Genomic DNA, 16,974 nt, shown 5'->3' on the forward strand with positions numbered 1-16,974 from the left:
TATACTTTAACATATTTAACATGTATTGGTCGACCTGGCATCTGGGGGAGGGGGTGGGGAGAAGGGGAAAAATTAGAACCAAAGGTTTGGCAATTGTCAATGTTGTAAAATTACCCATGCATATATATGGTAAATAAAAACTATTAAATAAAAAATAAATTATAACTATCTAAAAATATTAGAGACTTGAATAAAATTTCTAAAAAATGAAAAAAAAAAAGTAACCCTCTATACAATCCTCTTAGCTGATGACTACTTTTCCCCTCTGTCTAGGTTGAAGAAATTGTGGATATTGGGTCATTTGCTCCAGAAGATATTCATATTCCTAAGATTTATGTTCATCGCCTTATAAAAGGAAAAAATTATGAAAAAAGAATTGAGGTAATCAACTCAACATGTTTGTCTTACTCAAGTGGTTACAAGGCATTGAGAGAGGGAGGTAGCCAGACTCCCTTATTTTGGGGGATGTGGGCTGCATATTCATGTCCTATTGTGTTTGTTGAGGGTGTACTCCTCAGGTCTAAGAATCAGGATTCTCTATGTGCCTGAGTGCTGTCTCATCACATCAGAAACTTTAATATAATTCTAAAAGTGGTTCTCAAAAATGGTATGTGTGAGGGGAGGACCTTTTGTGCAGTGTGGTGAAGCCTGTGGTGGATCTCTTCTCAAAATAACATTTGGCAAATAAGAAAATAATAAATAGGATTACAAAGGAAATATATTTTCAAAATCCTGGTTTTAAAATATATTTTAAGACCTCAAGTTAAGGGCTCCTGCAGAAGCCTGCAAAAGAGAGAGCAGTTCTGATATAAGAATTCACTGATCATGTAGTTTCTTATCTGGATTTGTGAAGTTATGTACATAAAAATAAGTTGCATTGATATAGTGCTCATGAAATACTGTCTGCACAAGAACCTTGTAAAGTAGGCAAACCATTGTTAAGTCCTCTGGCCTTCAGTGCCTGTTTTTTAGCATTGGGGAAATTTATAATGAATGGTACAGGTTCATTGGTTCTTAAATGAAGGAAGTCCATAGTTTTGTTCTGTTTCCTGACCAATTGCAGATAAGGACATCCATTCCCTCTTTCCCTCCATTCCCTAACCTTTCAGCTAGAATTCAGTCACCTTTGCTTAGAAGCAAAGAGAAATCCATCTCTGTTCAGCAGCAGTTGTGTGTGTGTGTGTGTGTGTGTGTGTGTGTGTGTGTGTGTGTGTGTGTGTGTGTTTGTATGTTCATCCATCTGTTTGTTTCTCCAAGTCCATAATAAGCATCTCAAGCTACCTTTTCCACCACACTTTTTTTTTTTTTGGATTGTTTATATTTATGGCCATGATTATCGGGCTTACAATTTTTCCATTTGCTTGTTTTTAAAAATAATTTCTCTGAGTCCATGATGAGCATCCCAAACTGAAAGAATTCTGTCCTTGATTAAGGCTAGATGAGAAGATGAGTCTGGGAGGCAGACACAGCTATCAGGCTTCCTATTTGGTCAGAATTCACTAGAGCAACAGAGGGTAAGGGAAACCAGAGAGGCTGCAGGAAAAGTACAGGCCAAGAATCATCAAGGATTGGAGGAAAAGGATAGGATAAATAGCAGTTAAAGGCACACAGAGAAGTTTAAACAGTAGACTCTAAAAAGCCTTGAGAATAGGGACTAATTTTAATTTTGTATACTCAACATCTAGCACAGTGCCTTCCACAGGGTGGGCACTTAATTAAGAGTTTATGGATTTACACTTTGTTCCATTTGCTGGGTTTTTAAAAATGATTCTTATAGGGCAGGAGCTGATTCCCATAGAATGGTTTGAGTCCTATTTGTAGGGAGTGAAGGAAAAGAGCTTTAGCCCTAGCTCTTGATGATCAATTCCTGACTGCCCCAGGGATAGGGACAACCAAAGTGACTTCATTCCTACTTATGCTATTTAATTCCCTCACAGTATAAGGAAGAATCATGTCAGACATGTTAAAATAATAACAATAATGGCCATCAAATTAATAAAATCAAAAGGGAATACTTTCTAAAAAAGGAAATACAAATATCTTCATATATATATATATGTATATATATGTATATATATATATACATATATGTATATTCTTTGATTGACTTTGCCTCCATCCCAATATGACTTCTAATTCTTTCAAAGCATATTTCCTCTGCCATTGTGCATGAAACCTAGGCAACCACTATCCCCTTTGAAATTATGTTGAATTTTATATTTTCTTTGTGTATGTGTTCTATATTCCCAGTAGAGTGAAAGCTCCTTGCAGATACTTCCTAGTTCATTTTTATCTTTTTAATCCCTCCTTACTACAATGCTTTGCACACGTTTTTCAGTCATGTTTGACTCTTCATGACCTGATTTGGGGTGATCTTGGCAGAGATACTAGGGTGGTTTGGCATTTCCTTCTCCAGTTCATTTTATAGATGAAGAACTAAACTTAAATTTGTCCAGGGTCACACAGCTAGTAAGTATCCCACATTTAAACTCAAGTCAAGATGAGTCTTTTTGACTTAAGGCTTGGTACTCTAACCATTGGTCTTACATTTTTGTACACAACAGGTATTTAATGAATAAATATTAATTTAAATTGAATTGAATTTAAGGCTATTCAGAGATTATAATGTCATCTCTAATTCAGAGATTATAATGTCATCTCTAATTCAGAGATTATAGTATCGTCCTTTTTCATTCATTAAAATTTTATCTTTTATCAATGATAAAATGCAAGATGTAATAATAATGGTGTGAACCTTAACTTCTTCTTGTTTTTAAAGCGTCTGTCAGTTCGAAAGAAGGATGGTGGTAAAGCTAAATCCAAGTCTGGTGATAATGTAAGAGAAAGGATCATCAAGCGAGCAGCCCTGGAATTTGAAGATGGCATGTATGGTATCCTTTAGTTGTTGGGAATTATGAAATAAAAAATATAGCCACTTGGTTTGGTTGCCCAGTGTGAAAAGAGAAAAATCTTTATTTTAATTTGATGGCTCAATGGTTTAGTAGTGTTTTACAACTTCCACTATTCTGTATATATTTGTATTTAACTTCTTGTATACAACAAATTATTTTCTTCCTTTGAAGGTAGAGAACCTTTTTCTACCCCTCACATGCCCATTCTCTTCTCTTTATTACTTTTATCTTGTTCTTTCTTAGCCCTAACTCTTGGTAAGGGAATAGAACCTTCTCTCTTCATCCATATGCTAGGTAGAAGTAAATCACTATTCTTCTCTCTTTTATATTCATTCTCCCCATTTTTGCATTTTCCCATTGTGCTATCCCCCTTATGAATAGTGTTAATACACTGATGGGAATCATGGGATCTAATGTGAGAAAAATTAGTTAAATTCTTCCTCTTTCCTTTAGCTGGAATTTTAAAATTTTCTTTAAAGTCTATTGTCCTATGGTCAAGTGACTTGCCCAGGGTCACACAGCTAGGAAGTGTTACATGTCTGAGGTCCTCTTCACTTCAGGGCTGGTGCTCTATTTAATGTATCATCTAGCTGCCCACACTTTGGTCCTTCTTGTATCTTGGTGATCCTTCTTTGTTCTTTTCTTTTATTCCTCAAAGTCTTCTTTTTTACAAAGATAACAAAATTGATTTCATTGATTTTTTTCCCTTGATAATTGTACTTATTTATGTTTTTGTTGTTTGGCATACTTGCAAGCCTAATTTTTGTTCACTTTTGGTTTTTCAGGGCAAGAAGGCTTCAGATAGTTTTCTTTTGATAAAGACCTCTATTTTCAAATTGATGACAAAGCTTAATTTTAGAGTTTATATTGCCTCATAGCTTGCATGCTTTTGCTTTTTGGAATATGTTCTCATTTTTTTATTTGATTTTTCATGAGTAATGAATAATGCTGTGTTATTTAAATTGTCCTTTCTTTAGAATAGAAGATCATTCTCCTGAATACTTGCAAATATTTTGTTTATTTCCAATTAGGAATTTTAACAAGCACATGTCTTGTAGTTTCAGTTACAGGATTTTTCTCTTATAGTGATCTGTAGCTTCAGTCATTCTTCTAACATATTGGCTGAAGTCAGTCATTTAGCTTCTTAGTGCCTGAGGCAGTTCTAGTTCTGATCTGTTTTCCTGTGAATCTGAATATCTGGGAAGTGACTTACTAGTGGTTACTAGGAACAGTCTGAAGCAGGGTTTCAAACCCAGATCACCTTAATCTAGCAGTGTAAGTACTGTGCTTCAAACTCTAAATTAATCAAATATCAGGCAATTATTAAGAACCTACTCTGTTCTAGTCGCTGCATTAGACACTGGGAATGTGAACACTAAGAACAAAATAATACCTGTCCTCAGAGAGCTTACAGACTATTAATATACATATAGTTAAGACAATAAAAAATAATTTAAGCTTTTTTATTTTGTTTTTGTGGTGGGAAGTAAGTAGCAGATGTAGAAAGTTGTCATTCAGAAGTTGTCCTGAGCTTTAAAGAAAACCAAGGCAAACTTGAGGAGTGAATAGATTTCAGATGTGGTAGATAGCCAGTGAAAAAATATTGAGGTGGGATGTTTGTGTATGTGAGGAAAAATGCCAAGTTCATTTTTAACTGAAGTGGTTAGGATATGAATAGGGAGTAATATTTAAGGAAGGCTGAGAACTAATAATAAGTAGCATTTTTGTGGTGTTTAAGGTTTGCATAGTACAAAGAGAACCATTGTAGTTTTTTGAACAGGGGATTGATGTGATGTGACATAATTTTGGTAGATGACTGAAGGACAGTTTGGAAAAAAGGAATGGGGCAGAAAGTGTAGAGAGAAATTAAGGATATCATATAAGTGCAGGAAGAAGTCCAGGAAAGAATGAAGGTTTTGGTTTTGAAATACAGTGGTGTTTCTTTGAATAGGGAGGACACATAAGAGATATTGTAGAAATGAAATTCATAAGTCTTAACAGCTGATTGGTTATGTGGGGTGAGACAAAGTGAGGATTCAGGGATGATGGAATTTGTGGACCAGACTGGAAGCTTTGTGGTGATCTTGACAGACTTAGCTTCAATTTTCTCAAAGTAATGATGCCAAAGTCTGCTAAGTAGGTATCAATAGGATTATGTTGAGCATTATCAAAATTGGCAATTGTTTTAAGAAGTAACAAAGCTTTTACTGAAATTTTAACTGTTAAAAGTTCTTAAATTTTTTTTTTACAAAGCAAATAAATATTTCATTTTCTTATGTGTATAATCATATGTAAATATGGGAAGAATCGAAGAAGCAATAGGCAATAAATAAAAAGTTATTTAAAAACATGCACACAGAAAAGAGAAATAAATGAATGAACAAGATATAAAGGTAGCAATTTTGTTTTTAAATTTATATGTGTTTCATGAGGAGAGAGATATTTAGAATGCAGAAAAAGCAGAAGAGCAATACTGACAAATGATATGAGCTCTTTGATGCCCACTCTTTTAAAAAATTTAGGTAATTTTTAATTTATGAAATAAAACAAGCATTTTCATAATATAGTAGAAAAAAGATGATTGTGCACAAAACTACAAATCTATTTTGCATCACTTGGCATTACTATTAAATATATAGGGCAAGGGAGGGGAGAGGAAGGGAAGGAAAAATTTTTTTAAAGTTATATGAAAATTTAACTATTAAAATTATATAAGTTGGGTAAATTTCTCCAGCCTTTCTCTTTTCTGTTAGGAGCTGTGAACATTTTGGTTATATTCTTGTTTATGGAGAGTATCCCTTTGTCTCCTCTCTACACATTCTCTGTTATTCCTGAACTTTACCATCATTAAAACTTTCTCTACCTCCAATCAGAATCAACACTGGAGCGGGGGGCTTCTGGAGCTGTAAATATAATATTGTGCCTTTTCTGAAGCCCCAGCTGTTGGAGTCTAAATGATTTGCCATAGATAATTGAGAACTGATTGTATAATAACCCTAATTAGAAGGCAACAATAGCATCTGGGTACTCAGTATTCTCTGTAACCCTGCTACCCATGGAAGACATTCATAAGCCAGAAGATATAAGTGATCCTCCTACAATAACTAGTGTGTTTAAATAGAAAATACATGGACTTTTTACTTTTTTGTTTTCACCTTAGTATCTGATTGACTTGAATAGAGCTAAAGTACAGGACAAATAATAGAACAAAAACAAAGTAGAATAGGGCTCATATTTCAATAAGACATGTTCTCATTACAAGTTGTATCATAAATTTTTACAGGGTTATACTGTTTGTGATGAAGTTAATATGAATTGTGGAATTTGTTGAGCCATTTGGATTCATTGTGAAAAATATTATAATTTTAAAATGATATAAAAATAAAACCAGAATAAATTGTGCAAGGATGAGGAGGTCATATAGGAATGGTAGAAAGAAAAATGGGTTTTGAGTTAAAAGATTCAAATGTTGGCTCTGCTGTTTGGCAAACACTTTTAAGCTTCAATTTTCCTCTTTTGTAAAATGAGTTTAAATAAGTAGACTTTATTAAAGGTTAAAATTAAATATTACTTATTAAAGATTCTTTCCAGTACTAAATTTATGATCATGTCATATAGTTGAACAAAGTGGACAGGCTCACCACTTCATAGAATTCTTGAGTCTTTAGGAAATAATCTATTCTAATATCTAGCTTTTCAGGTATTTTCTAAATTTTCATCTCCTATTTGTTAAATTAGATATGACCCCCACGAATGCATGATCCACTTATACTATATATTCCCCATGTGTGGAGCTCACTAAGCTAAATGCTAGGGTAAAATATGGTTTAGATTAAATACATTTCTCCTCATGGATCTTGGAGTCTATTAGGGAGATGTCACAAAATATCTAACCCTAAGAAAGATACATTTCAAGTATTTTCTATTGTGTCTTACTCTTTGTGACTCCTTTTGGGGTTTTCTTGGCAGAGTTATTTGCCATTTTCTTGTCCAGTTCACTTTACAGATGCAGAAACTGAGGCAAACTGGATTAAGTGACTTGTCTAGGGTTACACAGCTAATAAGTGCCTGAGGCTGGATTGTTCTAGGTGGACCACTGTGTCTTCCTCCCACTCCCACCTTCTATATAGTATCTTTTGCTTAATGTGTGAAATGATTGATCATTATTAGTATCACTTTGTAGTCAGGTAGGTCTTACTCCCAAATCATTGCAAAATACTTATTGTTTATTATAGCTTTTTATTTACAAGACATATGCATGGGTAATTTTTCAGTACTGACCCTTGCAAAACCTTCTGTTCCAACTTTTCTCCTCCTTTCCCCCACCCTAGACACAGGATGGGTCCTCCCCTAGATGGCAGGTAAACCAATACATGTTAAATATATTAAAGTATATGTAAATGCAATATATGTATACATATTTATAAAGTTATTTTGCTGCACAATAAAAATTGGATTTAGAAATAAGGTAACAGTAACCTGAGAAGGAAAACAAAAATGCTAGTGGACAATAACAGAAGGAGTGGAAATACTATATTGTGGTCCACACTAATTTCCTATTGTTCTCTCTCTCTGTGTATAGAGGGCTCTCTTCATTACTGAACAATTGGAACTGATTTGGTTCCTCTCATTGTTGAAGAGGGCCACATCCATCAGAATTGATCATCATATAGTATTATTATTGAAGTATATAATGATCTCCTGGTCCTGGTCTTTTCACTCATTATCAGTTAATGTAAGTCTCTCCAGGCCTTTCTGAAATCATCCTGTTGGTCATTTCTTACAGAACAATAATATTCCATAACATTCACTTACCATAACCTATTCATCCATTCTCCAATTGATGGGCATCCACTTAGTTTCCAGTTTCTAGCCACTACAAAGAGGGCTGCCACAAACATTCTTGCACATACAGGTCCTTTTCCCTTCTTTAAGATTTCTTTGGGATATAAACCCAATACTAACTATTAGATCAAAGGGTATGCACAGTTTGATAACTTTTTGAGCATAGTTCCAAATTGCTCTCCAGAATGGTTGGATTTGTTCACAATTCCATCAACAATGTATCAGTGTCCCTGTTTTCCCACATCCCCTCCAACATTCTGCATTATCTTTCTTTGTCATCTTAGCCAATCTGAAAGGTATATAATGGTATCTCAGAGTTGTCTTAATTTGCATTTCTCTGATCAATAATGATTTGGAGCATCTTTTCATATGGCTAGAAATAGTTTCAATTTCTTTATCTGAAAATTGTCTGTTCATATGCTTTGACCATTTATCAATTGGAGAATAGCTTGATTTCTTATACATTAGAGTCAATTCTCTATATATTTTGGAAATGAGGTCTTTATCAGAGCCTTTGACTATAAAAATGTTTTCCCAGTTTATTGCTTCCCTTCTAATCTTGTCTGCATTAGTTTTGTTCGTACAAAACCTTTTTAACTTAATATAATCAAAATTTTCTATTTTGTGATCAATAATGATCTCTATTCTTTTTTGGTCATAAATTCCTTCCTCCTCCACAGGTCTGAGAGATAAACTATCCTATATTTTTCTAATTTATTTATAATTTCATTCTTTATGCCTAGATGAACCTATTTTGACCTTATCTTGGTGTACAGTGTTAAATGTGGGTTGATGCATAGTTTCTTTTCTTTTCTTTTCTTTTTTACTTTTTAAAAATTAATCTTATAATTATAAATTTTTTGACAGTATATATGCATGAGTAATTTTTCTATAACTTTATCCCTTGTATTCATTTTTCCAGATTTTCCCCTCCCTCCCTCTACTCCCCCCTCTAGATGACAGGCAATCCCATACATTTTACATGTGTTACAATATAACCTAGATACAATATATGTGTGTAAATCCAATTTTCTTGTTACACGTTAAGTATTGGATTCCGAAGGTGTAAGTAACCTGGGTAGATAGACAGTAGTGCTAATATTTTACATTCAATTCCCAGTGTTCCTTCTCTGGGTGTAGTTGTTTCTGTCCATCATTGATCAACTGAAAGTGAGTTGGATCTTGTTTATGTTGAAGATATCCACTTCCATCAGAATACATCTTCATACAGAATAGTTGTATACATTGTATAGTGATCTTCTGGTTCTGCTCATTTCACTCAGCATCACTTCATGTAAGTCTCTCCAAGCCTCTCTGTATTCCTCCTGCTGGTCGTTTCTTACAGAGCAATAATATTCCATAACCTTCATATACCATAATTTACCCAACCATTCTCCAATTGATGGACATCCATTCATCTTCCAGTTTCTAGCCACTATGAAAAGAGTTGAGTAGTTTCTGCCATTAGTTGCCATACTAATTTCCAATTTTCCCAGCAGTTTTTGTCAAACAGTGAATTCTTATCCCAAAAGCTAGGGTCTTTGGGTTTGTTGAACACTAGATTATTATAGTTATTGATTATTTTGTCCTGTGAACTTGACCTATCCATTGATCAACTTCTCTATTAGCCCAAACCAAATGGTTTTGGTGACCCCTGCTTTATAATATAGTTTTAGATCTGGTATAGCTAGGTCACTTTTATTTGATTTTTTATTTTCCCTTGAAAGTCTTGATCTTTTGTTCTTCCAGGTGAATTTTGTTGTTATTTTTTCTAGGACAGTAAGATAGTTTTTTGGGAGTCTGATTGGTATAGCATAAATAAATAGATTAGTGTAGGTAGTATTGTCATATTTATTATATTCACTTGGCCTATCCAAGAGCACTTAATATTTTTCCAGTTGGTTAGATCTGTCTTTATTTGTGTGGAAAGTGTTTTGTAGTTTTGCTCAAATAGTTCCTGACTTTCTCTTTGCAGATATATTCCCAAATATTTTATACTATTGGCAGTTATTTTAAATGGGATTTCTCTTTGTATCTCTAGCTGTTGGATTTTCTTAGTGATGTATAAAAATGCTGATGATTTATGTGTATTTATTTTGTATCCTGCAACTTTGCTAAAGTTATGGTTATTTCTAACAGCTTTTTAGTAGAATCTCTGGTAAGTATACCATCATATCATCTGCAAAGATTGATCATTTGGTTTCCTTATTACCTATTCTAATTCCTTTAATCTCTTTTTTCATCTCTTATTGCCAAAGCTAGCATTTCTAATACAATGTTGTATTATTGTATATTCAATACAATGGATATTAATGCTGATCGTGGGCAACCTTGTTTCACTCCTGATCTTATTGGGGATGGTTCCAGTTTATCCCCATTACATATGATGCTTACTGATTATTTTAAATAAATGCTACTGACTATTTTAAGGAAAAGTCCATTTATTCATAAACTTTCTAGTGTTTTTAATAGGAATGAATGTTAGATTTTTTTCAAATGCTTTTTTTACATCTATTGAGATGATCATATAGTTTTTGTTAATTTGATTATTGATATAGCCAATTATGCTAATAGTTTTCCTATTATTGAACCAGCTCTGCATTCCTGGTATAAATCCTACTTGGTCATAGTGTATTATCCTGGGAATGATTTTCTATAATCTTTTTGCTAATATTTTACTTAAGATTTAAGATTATTTAAGATTTTAAGAATCTCATTAGGGAGATTGGTCTATAATTTTCTTTCTCTGTTTGGTTTAGGTATCAGTACTATGTCTGTGTCATAAAAGGAATTTGGTAGAACTCCTTTAATCCCTATTTTTTTCAAATAGTTTATATAATATTGGAGTTACTTGTTTTTTAAATGTTTGGTAGAAGTCACATGTAAATCCATCTGGTCCTGGAGATTTTTTCTTAGGGAACTGATTAATAGCTTGTTCTATTTCATTTTCTAAAATGAGACTATTTAAGCTACTTCCTCCTCTGTTAATCTGGGGAACCTATATTTTGAAGGTAGCCATCCATTTTACTTAGGTTATCTAACTTATTTGCATAAAGTTGGGCAAAGTAACTCCTAATTATTCCTCTGATTTCCTCTTCATTAGTGGAGAGTTTTCCCTTTTCATTTTTAAGACTAATAATTTGATTTTCCTCTTTCCTTTTCCTAATCAAATTTATCAAAGGTTTATCTATTTTGTTGCTTTTTTCATAAAATTAACTCTTAGTTTTATTTATTAATTCAATAGTTTTTTTTAAATTTCAGTTTTATTAATTTCTCCTTTTAATTTTAGAATTTCAAGTTTAGTATTTGATTGTGTGTTTTTGATTTGGTCTTTTTCTAGCTTTTTAAGTTGCAAGACCAATTCATTGATCTTTTCTTTCTCTATTTTATGCAAGTAAGCCTCTAGAGATATAAAATTTCGCTTTATTACCGCTTTGGTTCATCCCACAAATTTTGATATGTTGTCTCATCGTTGTCATTCTCTTTTGTGAAATTATTCATCGTGTTTATGATTTGCTGTTTCACCCATTCATTCTTTAGGATGAGATTATTTAGTTTCCAATTACTTTTTGGTTTGTTTTCCCCTGGCTTTTTGTTGAATGTAGTTTTTATTGCATCATGATCTGAAAAGGATGCATTTATTATTTCTGCCTTTTTGCATTTAATTTTGAGGTCTTATTATATATGGTCAGTTTTTATATAGGTTCCATGAACTGCTGAGAAGAAAGTATACTCCTTTCTGTCTCCATTCAGTTTTCTCCAAAGATCTATCATACCTAACTTTTCTAATATTCTATTTACTTCTTTAACTTCTGTCTTATTTATTTTCTAGTTTTATTTATCTAGTTTTGAGAGTGCAAGGTTGAGATCTCTCATATTATAGTTTTGCTATTTCTTTTTGCAGCTTTGTTAACTTTTCCTTTAAAAATTTAGATGCTATTCCACTTGGTGCATATATGTTTAGTATTGATATTGCTTCGTTATCTATGCTACCCTTTAGCAAGATAGAGTGCTCTTCCTTATCTCTTTAATTAGATCAATTTTTGCTTTTGCTTGATTTGAGATCAGGATGGGTACTCCTGTTTTTTTGACTTCACGTAAAGCATAGTAGATTCTGCTCTAGCCATTTGTCTTTCCTCTTTATGTATCACCCTGCTTTTTTTTTTTTTCCCTGAGGCTGGGGTTAAATGACTTGCCCAGGGTCACACAGCTAGGAAGTGTTAAATGTCTAAGACCAGATTTGAACTCGGGTCCTCCTGAATTCAAGGCTGGTGCTCTATCCACTGTGCTTCCTAGCTGCCCCCATCATCCTGCTTTAAATGTGTTTCTTGTATACGATATATTGTAGGATTCTAGCTTTTGATCCAGTCTGCTATCTGCCTCTGCTTTATGGGAGAGTTCATCCCATTCACATTTACAGTTAAAATTACAAATTCTGTATTTCCTGCCATCTTATTATTCCCAGATTATGCTTTTCTTTTTCTTACCCCCCTTAGCCCCCTTCCCAGTATTAAACTTATGAGCACCACTTATCTCAAGCAGCTCTCCCTCTTTAGAATCCCTCTCCTCCCTCCCCCTAGATTCCCTCCCACTTTCTTATACCTTTCCCTTACTATTTCTATATTCCCTCCTTTACCCTTTTCCTCTCCCCCCCCCCCCGTTTTTTTTTTTTTTTTTTTTTGAACTTGGGTCCTCCTGAATTCAAGGCTGGTGCTCTATCCACTGCGCCACCTAGCTGCCCCTCCTCTCCCACTTTTCAATGAAGTAAGAGAAGTTTCTCTGTAAAGCAGATATGTCTGATATTTCTCTTTGAGCCAAATCTGATGAAAGATTCACACAGTGTTCCTCCCTCTTCCTTAATTCCCTCAGATACAATAGTTTTTCTTTGCCACTTTGTGAGATGCAATTTCCCTCTTTTTACCTCCACTTTTTCCTTTTTCTGATTCAATCTCCTTTCTACTTCTAATACATTTTTTATATTATAACAGTAAAATCAAATCATACATGCACTCTTTATGTGTGGCCATAACAGAAATACAGTTCTCAAGAGTTCTTTTTATCTTTTAGGGATTATAGCCTGTAATTGAAGGTTAAATTTTTTGTTTAGCTTTGGTTTTTTTTCATTAGAAACAAATGGAATTCACCTGTTTCATTGAGTGTCCATCTAATTCCCTGGAAGAAAATGCTCAGCTTAGATGGGTAGTTTATTCTTGGCTGCATTCCTAGTTCCTTTGCCTTTTTCCATATGAGATTTCAGGCCCTTCGATCCTTTAATGTGGAAGCTGTTAGATCCTGAGTGATCCTTATTGTGTCTCCTAGAATTATTTTGTTTGTTTTTTTTCTGGCTTATTGTAATATTTTTTTCCTTAGTCTAATAGTTATGAAATTTAGCCACAATATTCCTTGGAGTTTTTATTTTTGGGTCTCTTTTAGAAGGTATTTGATGAATTCTTTCAATGGCTATTTTACCTTCTGATTCTATAACATCTCTTTGATGATTTCCTGAAAAACAGTGTCTAGGCTTTTTTTTTCATCATGATTTTCAGGGAGCCCAGTAATCCTTAGATTATCTCTCCTAGATCTATTTTCCAGGTTTGTTGTTTTTCCAAGTAGATATTTAACATTTTTTTCTTTTTTTTTTTCATTTTTTTTGGTTTTGTTTGACTGATTCTTGATGTCTCATTGAATCATTCATTTCCATTTGTTCAGTTCTTATTATTAATAAGTTATTTTCTTCATTTACTTTTTTTAAACTTCTTTTTGTATATGTTTAATTGAGTTTTTAAATGAGTTGTTTTGTTCTATGGAATTTTTTTCCATTTCACAATTTTTTTTAATGAGTTATTTATTTTTCTAATTCACAAATCCTAATTTCTTGGGAGTTCTTTATCTTTTCCAATTTACAAATCCTGCTTTCCTTGGAGTTCTTTACCTTTTCCATTTCATATTTCAGTGAGTTGTTTTCTTTTTCAAATCTTTCTTTTAATGAAGTATATGCCTTTTCCATACTCTCTTGCAGAGCTTCCCTTTCCTTTTCCTATTTTTCTTCTAGCTGTCTATTAAGATCTTTTTTAATTTCTTCTATGAGAGCTTTGTGTGGTGGGGACCTTGTTATATCCCCCTTTGGGGTTTTGCCTGGAGACTGTCTGCTATTAGTCTTCCCAGGATTGGAAATCTATTCTCTTTCAGTATAGAAGCTATCTATAGTATATAGTATATAGAGGTCGCTTTGGTTTTGTTACTCATTTTTTTTAAATCCTTGGGGTCTGCCTTTAGAGCAAGGAGGTTCCAAGCTTCCTCTATAGAATAGGGATGGACAGTGGTTGCCTTTGTGAACAGGCTGGAAAGAGCAACTGTCATGCCCTGCAGAGTGGCTGCGCTGTGTTCATGCTGAATCACTCTTGGCGTTGGGTAGGTGTGGCGAGGTCCTGTGAAACTCTGGCATTTTTGGGGTACACTTTACCTTTTGCCTTTGTGTAACTTCTCTGCTGATCTATTGCTTTGCAACCAAAGCAGAGCAGACACTTTGATAGAGCCCTCTCTGCAAAATTCTCCACTGGTGGAAACTGTACCCCACCCCGCTCCACTCAGTGTACGCTGGCCTCCATGTTCTATCTCCCCACTTGCACTGTCCTCCTCCTGCCCAATCAATACATTCATTTTCTGGTGATCTTTCAAATCATATTCTGCTGGTAATTTGTTATACTCTCAATATTTGTGGATTCTACCTGTCAAGCACTATTTCAGAGGCTGAATTTCATAATCATCAGTGAGGGTAGTAGAGGAACTCAGAATGAAGCATGTGTCCTCTCTGCCATCCTGGCTCCACTCCCACAAAATAGTTATTGTTAAAAGATCTGTGGGAATATATTTCCCCTCAGAGTAGATTTTCAAATAGTAGCTCACCATTTGCTATGAATATTGCAAACCACACACTTAACACTTTTGTGATTGGCACATATTTAACAAATCAACAAAAATATAATGGAAAAAAGATGAAGTAAAAATGTGGTTTTCTTAGTGGTATCTGCATTATTTGAATTTGACACATTTGTTGTAAAACGGCTGTTTTTCTTCAGGTGTGTCTTGCATTAGATGGTCTCTGAGCATCTTTTCTAAAATTCTTTCAGTGCTTTCTCTAGAGAGAGAAAGAGACAACTTGATGGCACAATGGATAGAGCAATGGTTCTGGAGTTCAACAGCCTCATCTTTCTGAGTCACAATTTAGCCTCACCATTCACTAGCCCATGACCCTTGGCAAATCTCTTAATGTTCTTTGCCTGAGTTTCCTCATTTGTAAAATGAACTAGAGAATTGGCAAACCATGCCAGTATCTCTGCCAAGGAAACCCCAAATGGGGTCCTGAAGAGCCAGACAAAATTGAAGATGCCTGAAGAGCAATTAGAGACAGATATGATTCTCAAAGAAAGTTCTTTGAATTTTACCCTAGTTGCATTTGTTGAGACTTAAGTCTTTTTTTTTTCTTAAGAACTTTTGACGATACTACTACTAATGAATTAAATGTAGCCAAAAAATCTTCTGAAGAGAAATATAGGTACCACAGAAGCTGGTTCATTAACTTTTAATAATCCTTACCTAGAGAGTTAAATCTTTTTTTGATGAAGAGTTCTAAATATTGAAAGTTTTTTGCAGGTTTTTTTTTTAATTTCAGGGAAAGTGTGTGAACCTCTTAATGAAAATGGAAACATATGACAAAAACGAGTTCCTTACAAGGGTCATGAAGCCTCTAATCTGCTTCCTTGAGCAACTACATTAGTTACATTTTTGCTAGAAGGAAAAATATAGGTAAACTCAATTTTTCACGAGATAGTCCCCTAAGGATAATTTTTTAAAAATATGCAATTATTATGCTCTTTATGGGAGACTGCCATTCATTCCTATTCAAGTGAAGATTTTGTGAAATAATTGCCTTTTTTCAATTCTAAACTGGACCTTGACAAGTTTTTTTTCAGCTAATTTGGGTATAGGAATTCCTCTTTTGGCCAGCAACTTCATCAGTCCTGACATTACTGTTCATCTACAGAGTGAAAATGGAGTCCTGGGTTTGGTAAGATATACGATAGCATTCCATTACTTCATTGTCATTAGGAACGGAGCTGTTTAGCATAAGTGAATTTTGCAAATAACTGAAACATAGCCTGTAGGTACCATTAAAAAAACATTATGTCATTGTTTGATGGATTTTTTTCTAGAACATGTTTTATCGTATGCTTTCCTACCAATTTACACAGAGCCTAAGAAATATAATTTACTTTTTTCTTCAAGACTGAGTCATCATAATGACCTCTATTACTGATGATACTGTAATACAGCAGCTAGGTGATGTAATGTGCTTGGCCTGAAGTCAAGAAGATTCTTCTTCCTGAGTTCAAATACAGCCTCAGATATTTTGCCAGATATTTCAGATGCTGGGAAAGCCATTTAATCTCTGATTACCTCAGTTTCTTCATCTTTAAATAAGCTGGAGAAGGAAATGGACAGCCACTGCAGTATCTCTGCCAAGAAAATAGAGTCAGAGTCAGACACCACTGAACAACAGCAGCAACAAGACTTCTATATTTGCTTTTTAGCATATTCAGGTTTCATAACATTTACTATGTAGCAGGCACTGTGCTTAATGGTTTGCAAATATCATTTCAGTTGATTTCAACCACCTTGGAGATAAGTGATGTTAATTATACCCATTTCATAGATGGGGACACTGAGATAAACAGAGGTGAAGTGACTTACCTAGGATCACAAGTTAATAATTGCCTGATTAACTGTCATTTTTTTGTATATTTAGCCATTCCACCATGTTTGACTCTCTGTGACCCTATTTGTGGTTTTCTTTGGCAAAGATACTGAAATAGTTTGCCATTTCCTTCTCCAGCTAATTTAAAGATGAGGAAACTGAGGCAAACAAGGTTAAGTGGCTTGGTTAGGGTCATACAACTAAAGTTCTTGGAGAGATGAATTTTTCTGACTTCAGGCCTCTATCCATTGTATCATGTAACTATGCCAACTACCCTTTCTGCCTCAAAGATTCTATTCTGCGTTTTTTCTAGTACTCTTTGGGCTAGAAAAGAATAATCAACTTTTTAAGAATTATACATTAATAAGTCAATAATAAGTCAAAAAGAATTTTATATTAATAAGAATCAATAATAAGTCAATAATTATGTATTAATAGGAGTCACTAAGAGTCAATAATAAG

At 34.0% G+C, this 16,974-nt stretch overlaps 1 protein-coding gene across 3 annotated transcripts in view; it reads left to right on the forward strand.

Moving 5' to 3' along the window:
- The window catches only part of OXCT1 (3-oxoacid CoA-transferase 1), a 181,553-nt gene that overhangs the window by 85,973 nt on the left and 78,606 nt on the right, over positions 1-16,974 (forward strand). For all 3 annotated transcript variants that reach the window (XM_074282586.1, XM_074282587.1, XM_074282588.1), the window contains 3 exons: positions 274-381; positions 2,780-2,891; positions 15,731-15,825. In XM_074282586.1, coding sequence (XP_074138687.1) covers positions 274-381; positions 2,780-2,891; positions 15,731-15,825 — 315 coding nt within the window. The remainder of the gene's footprint in view (positions 1-273; positions 382-2,779; positions 2,892-15,730; positions 15,826-16,974) is intronic.

The sequence above is a fragment of the Sminthopsis crassicaudata genome, chromosome 1, assembly GCF_048593235.1.
Source record: "Sminthopsis crassicaudata isolate SCR6 chromosome 1, ASM4859323v1, whole genome shotgun sequence".
Classification (NCBI taxonomy): domain Eukaryota; kingdom Metazoa; phylum Chordata; class Mammalia; order Dasyuromorphia; family Dasyuridae; genus Sminthopsis; species Sminthopsis crassicaudata.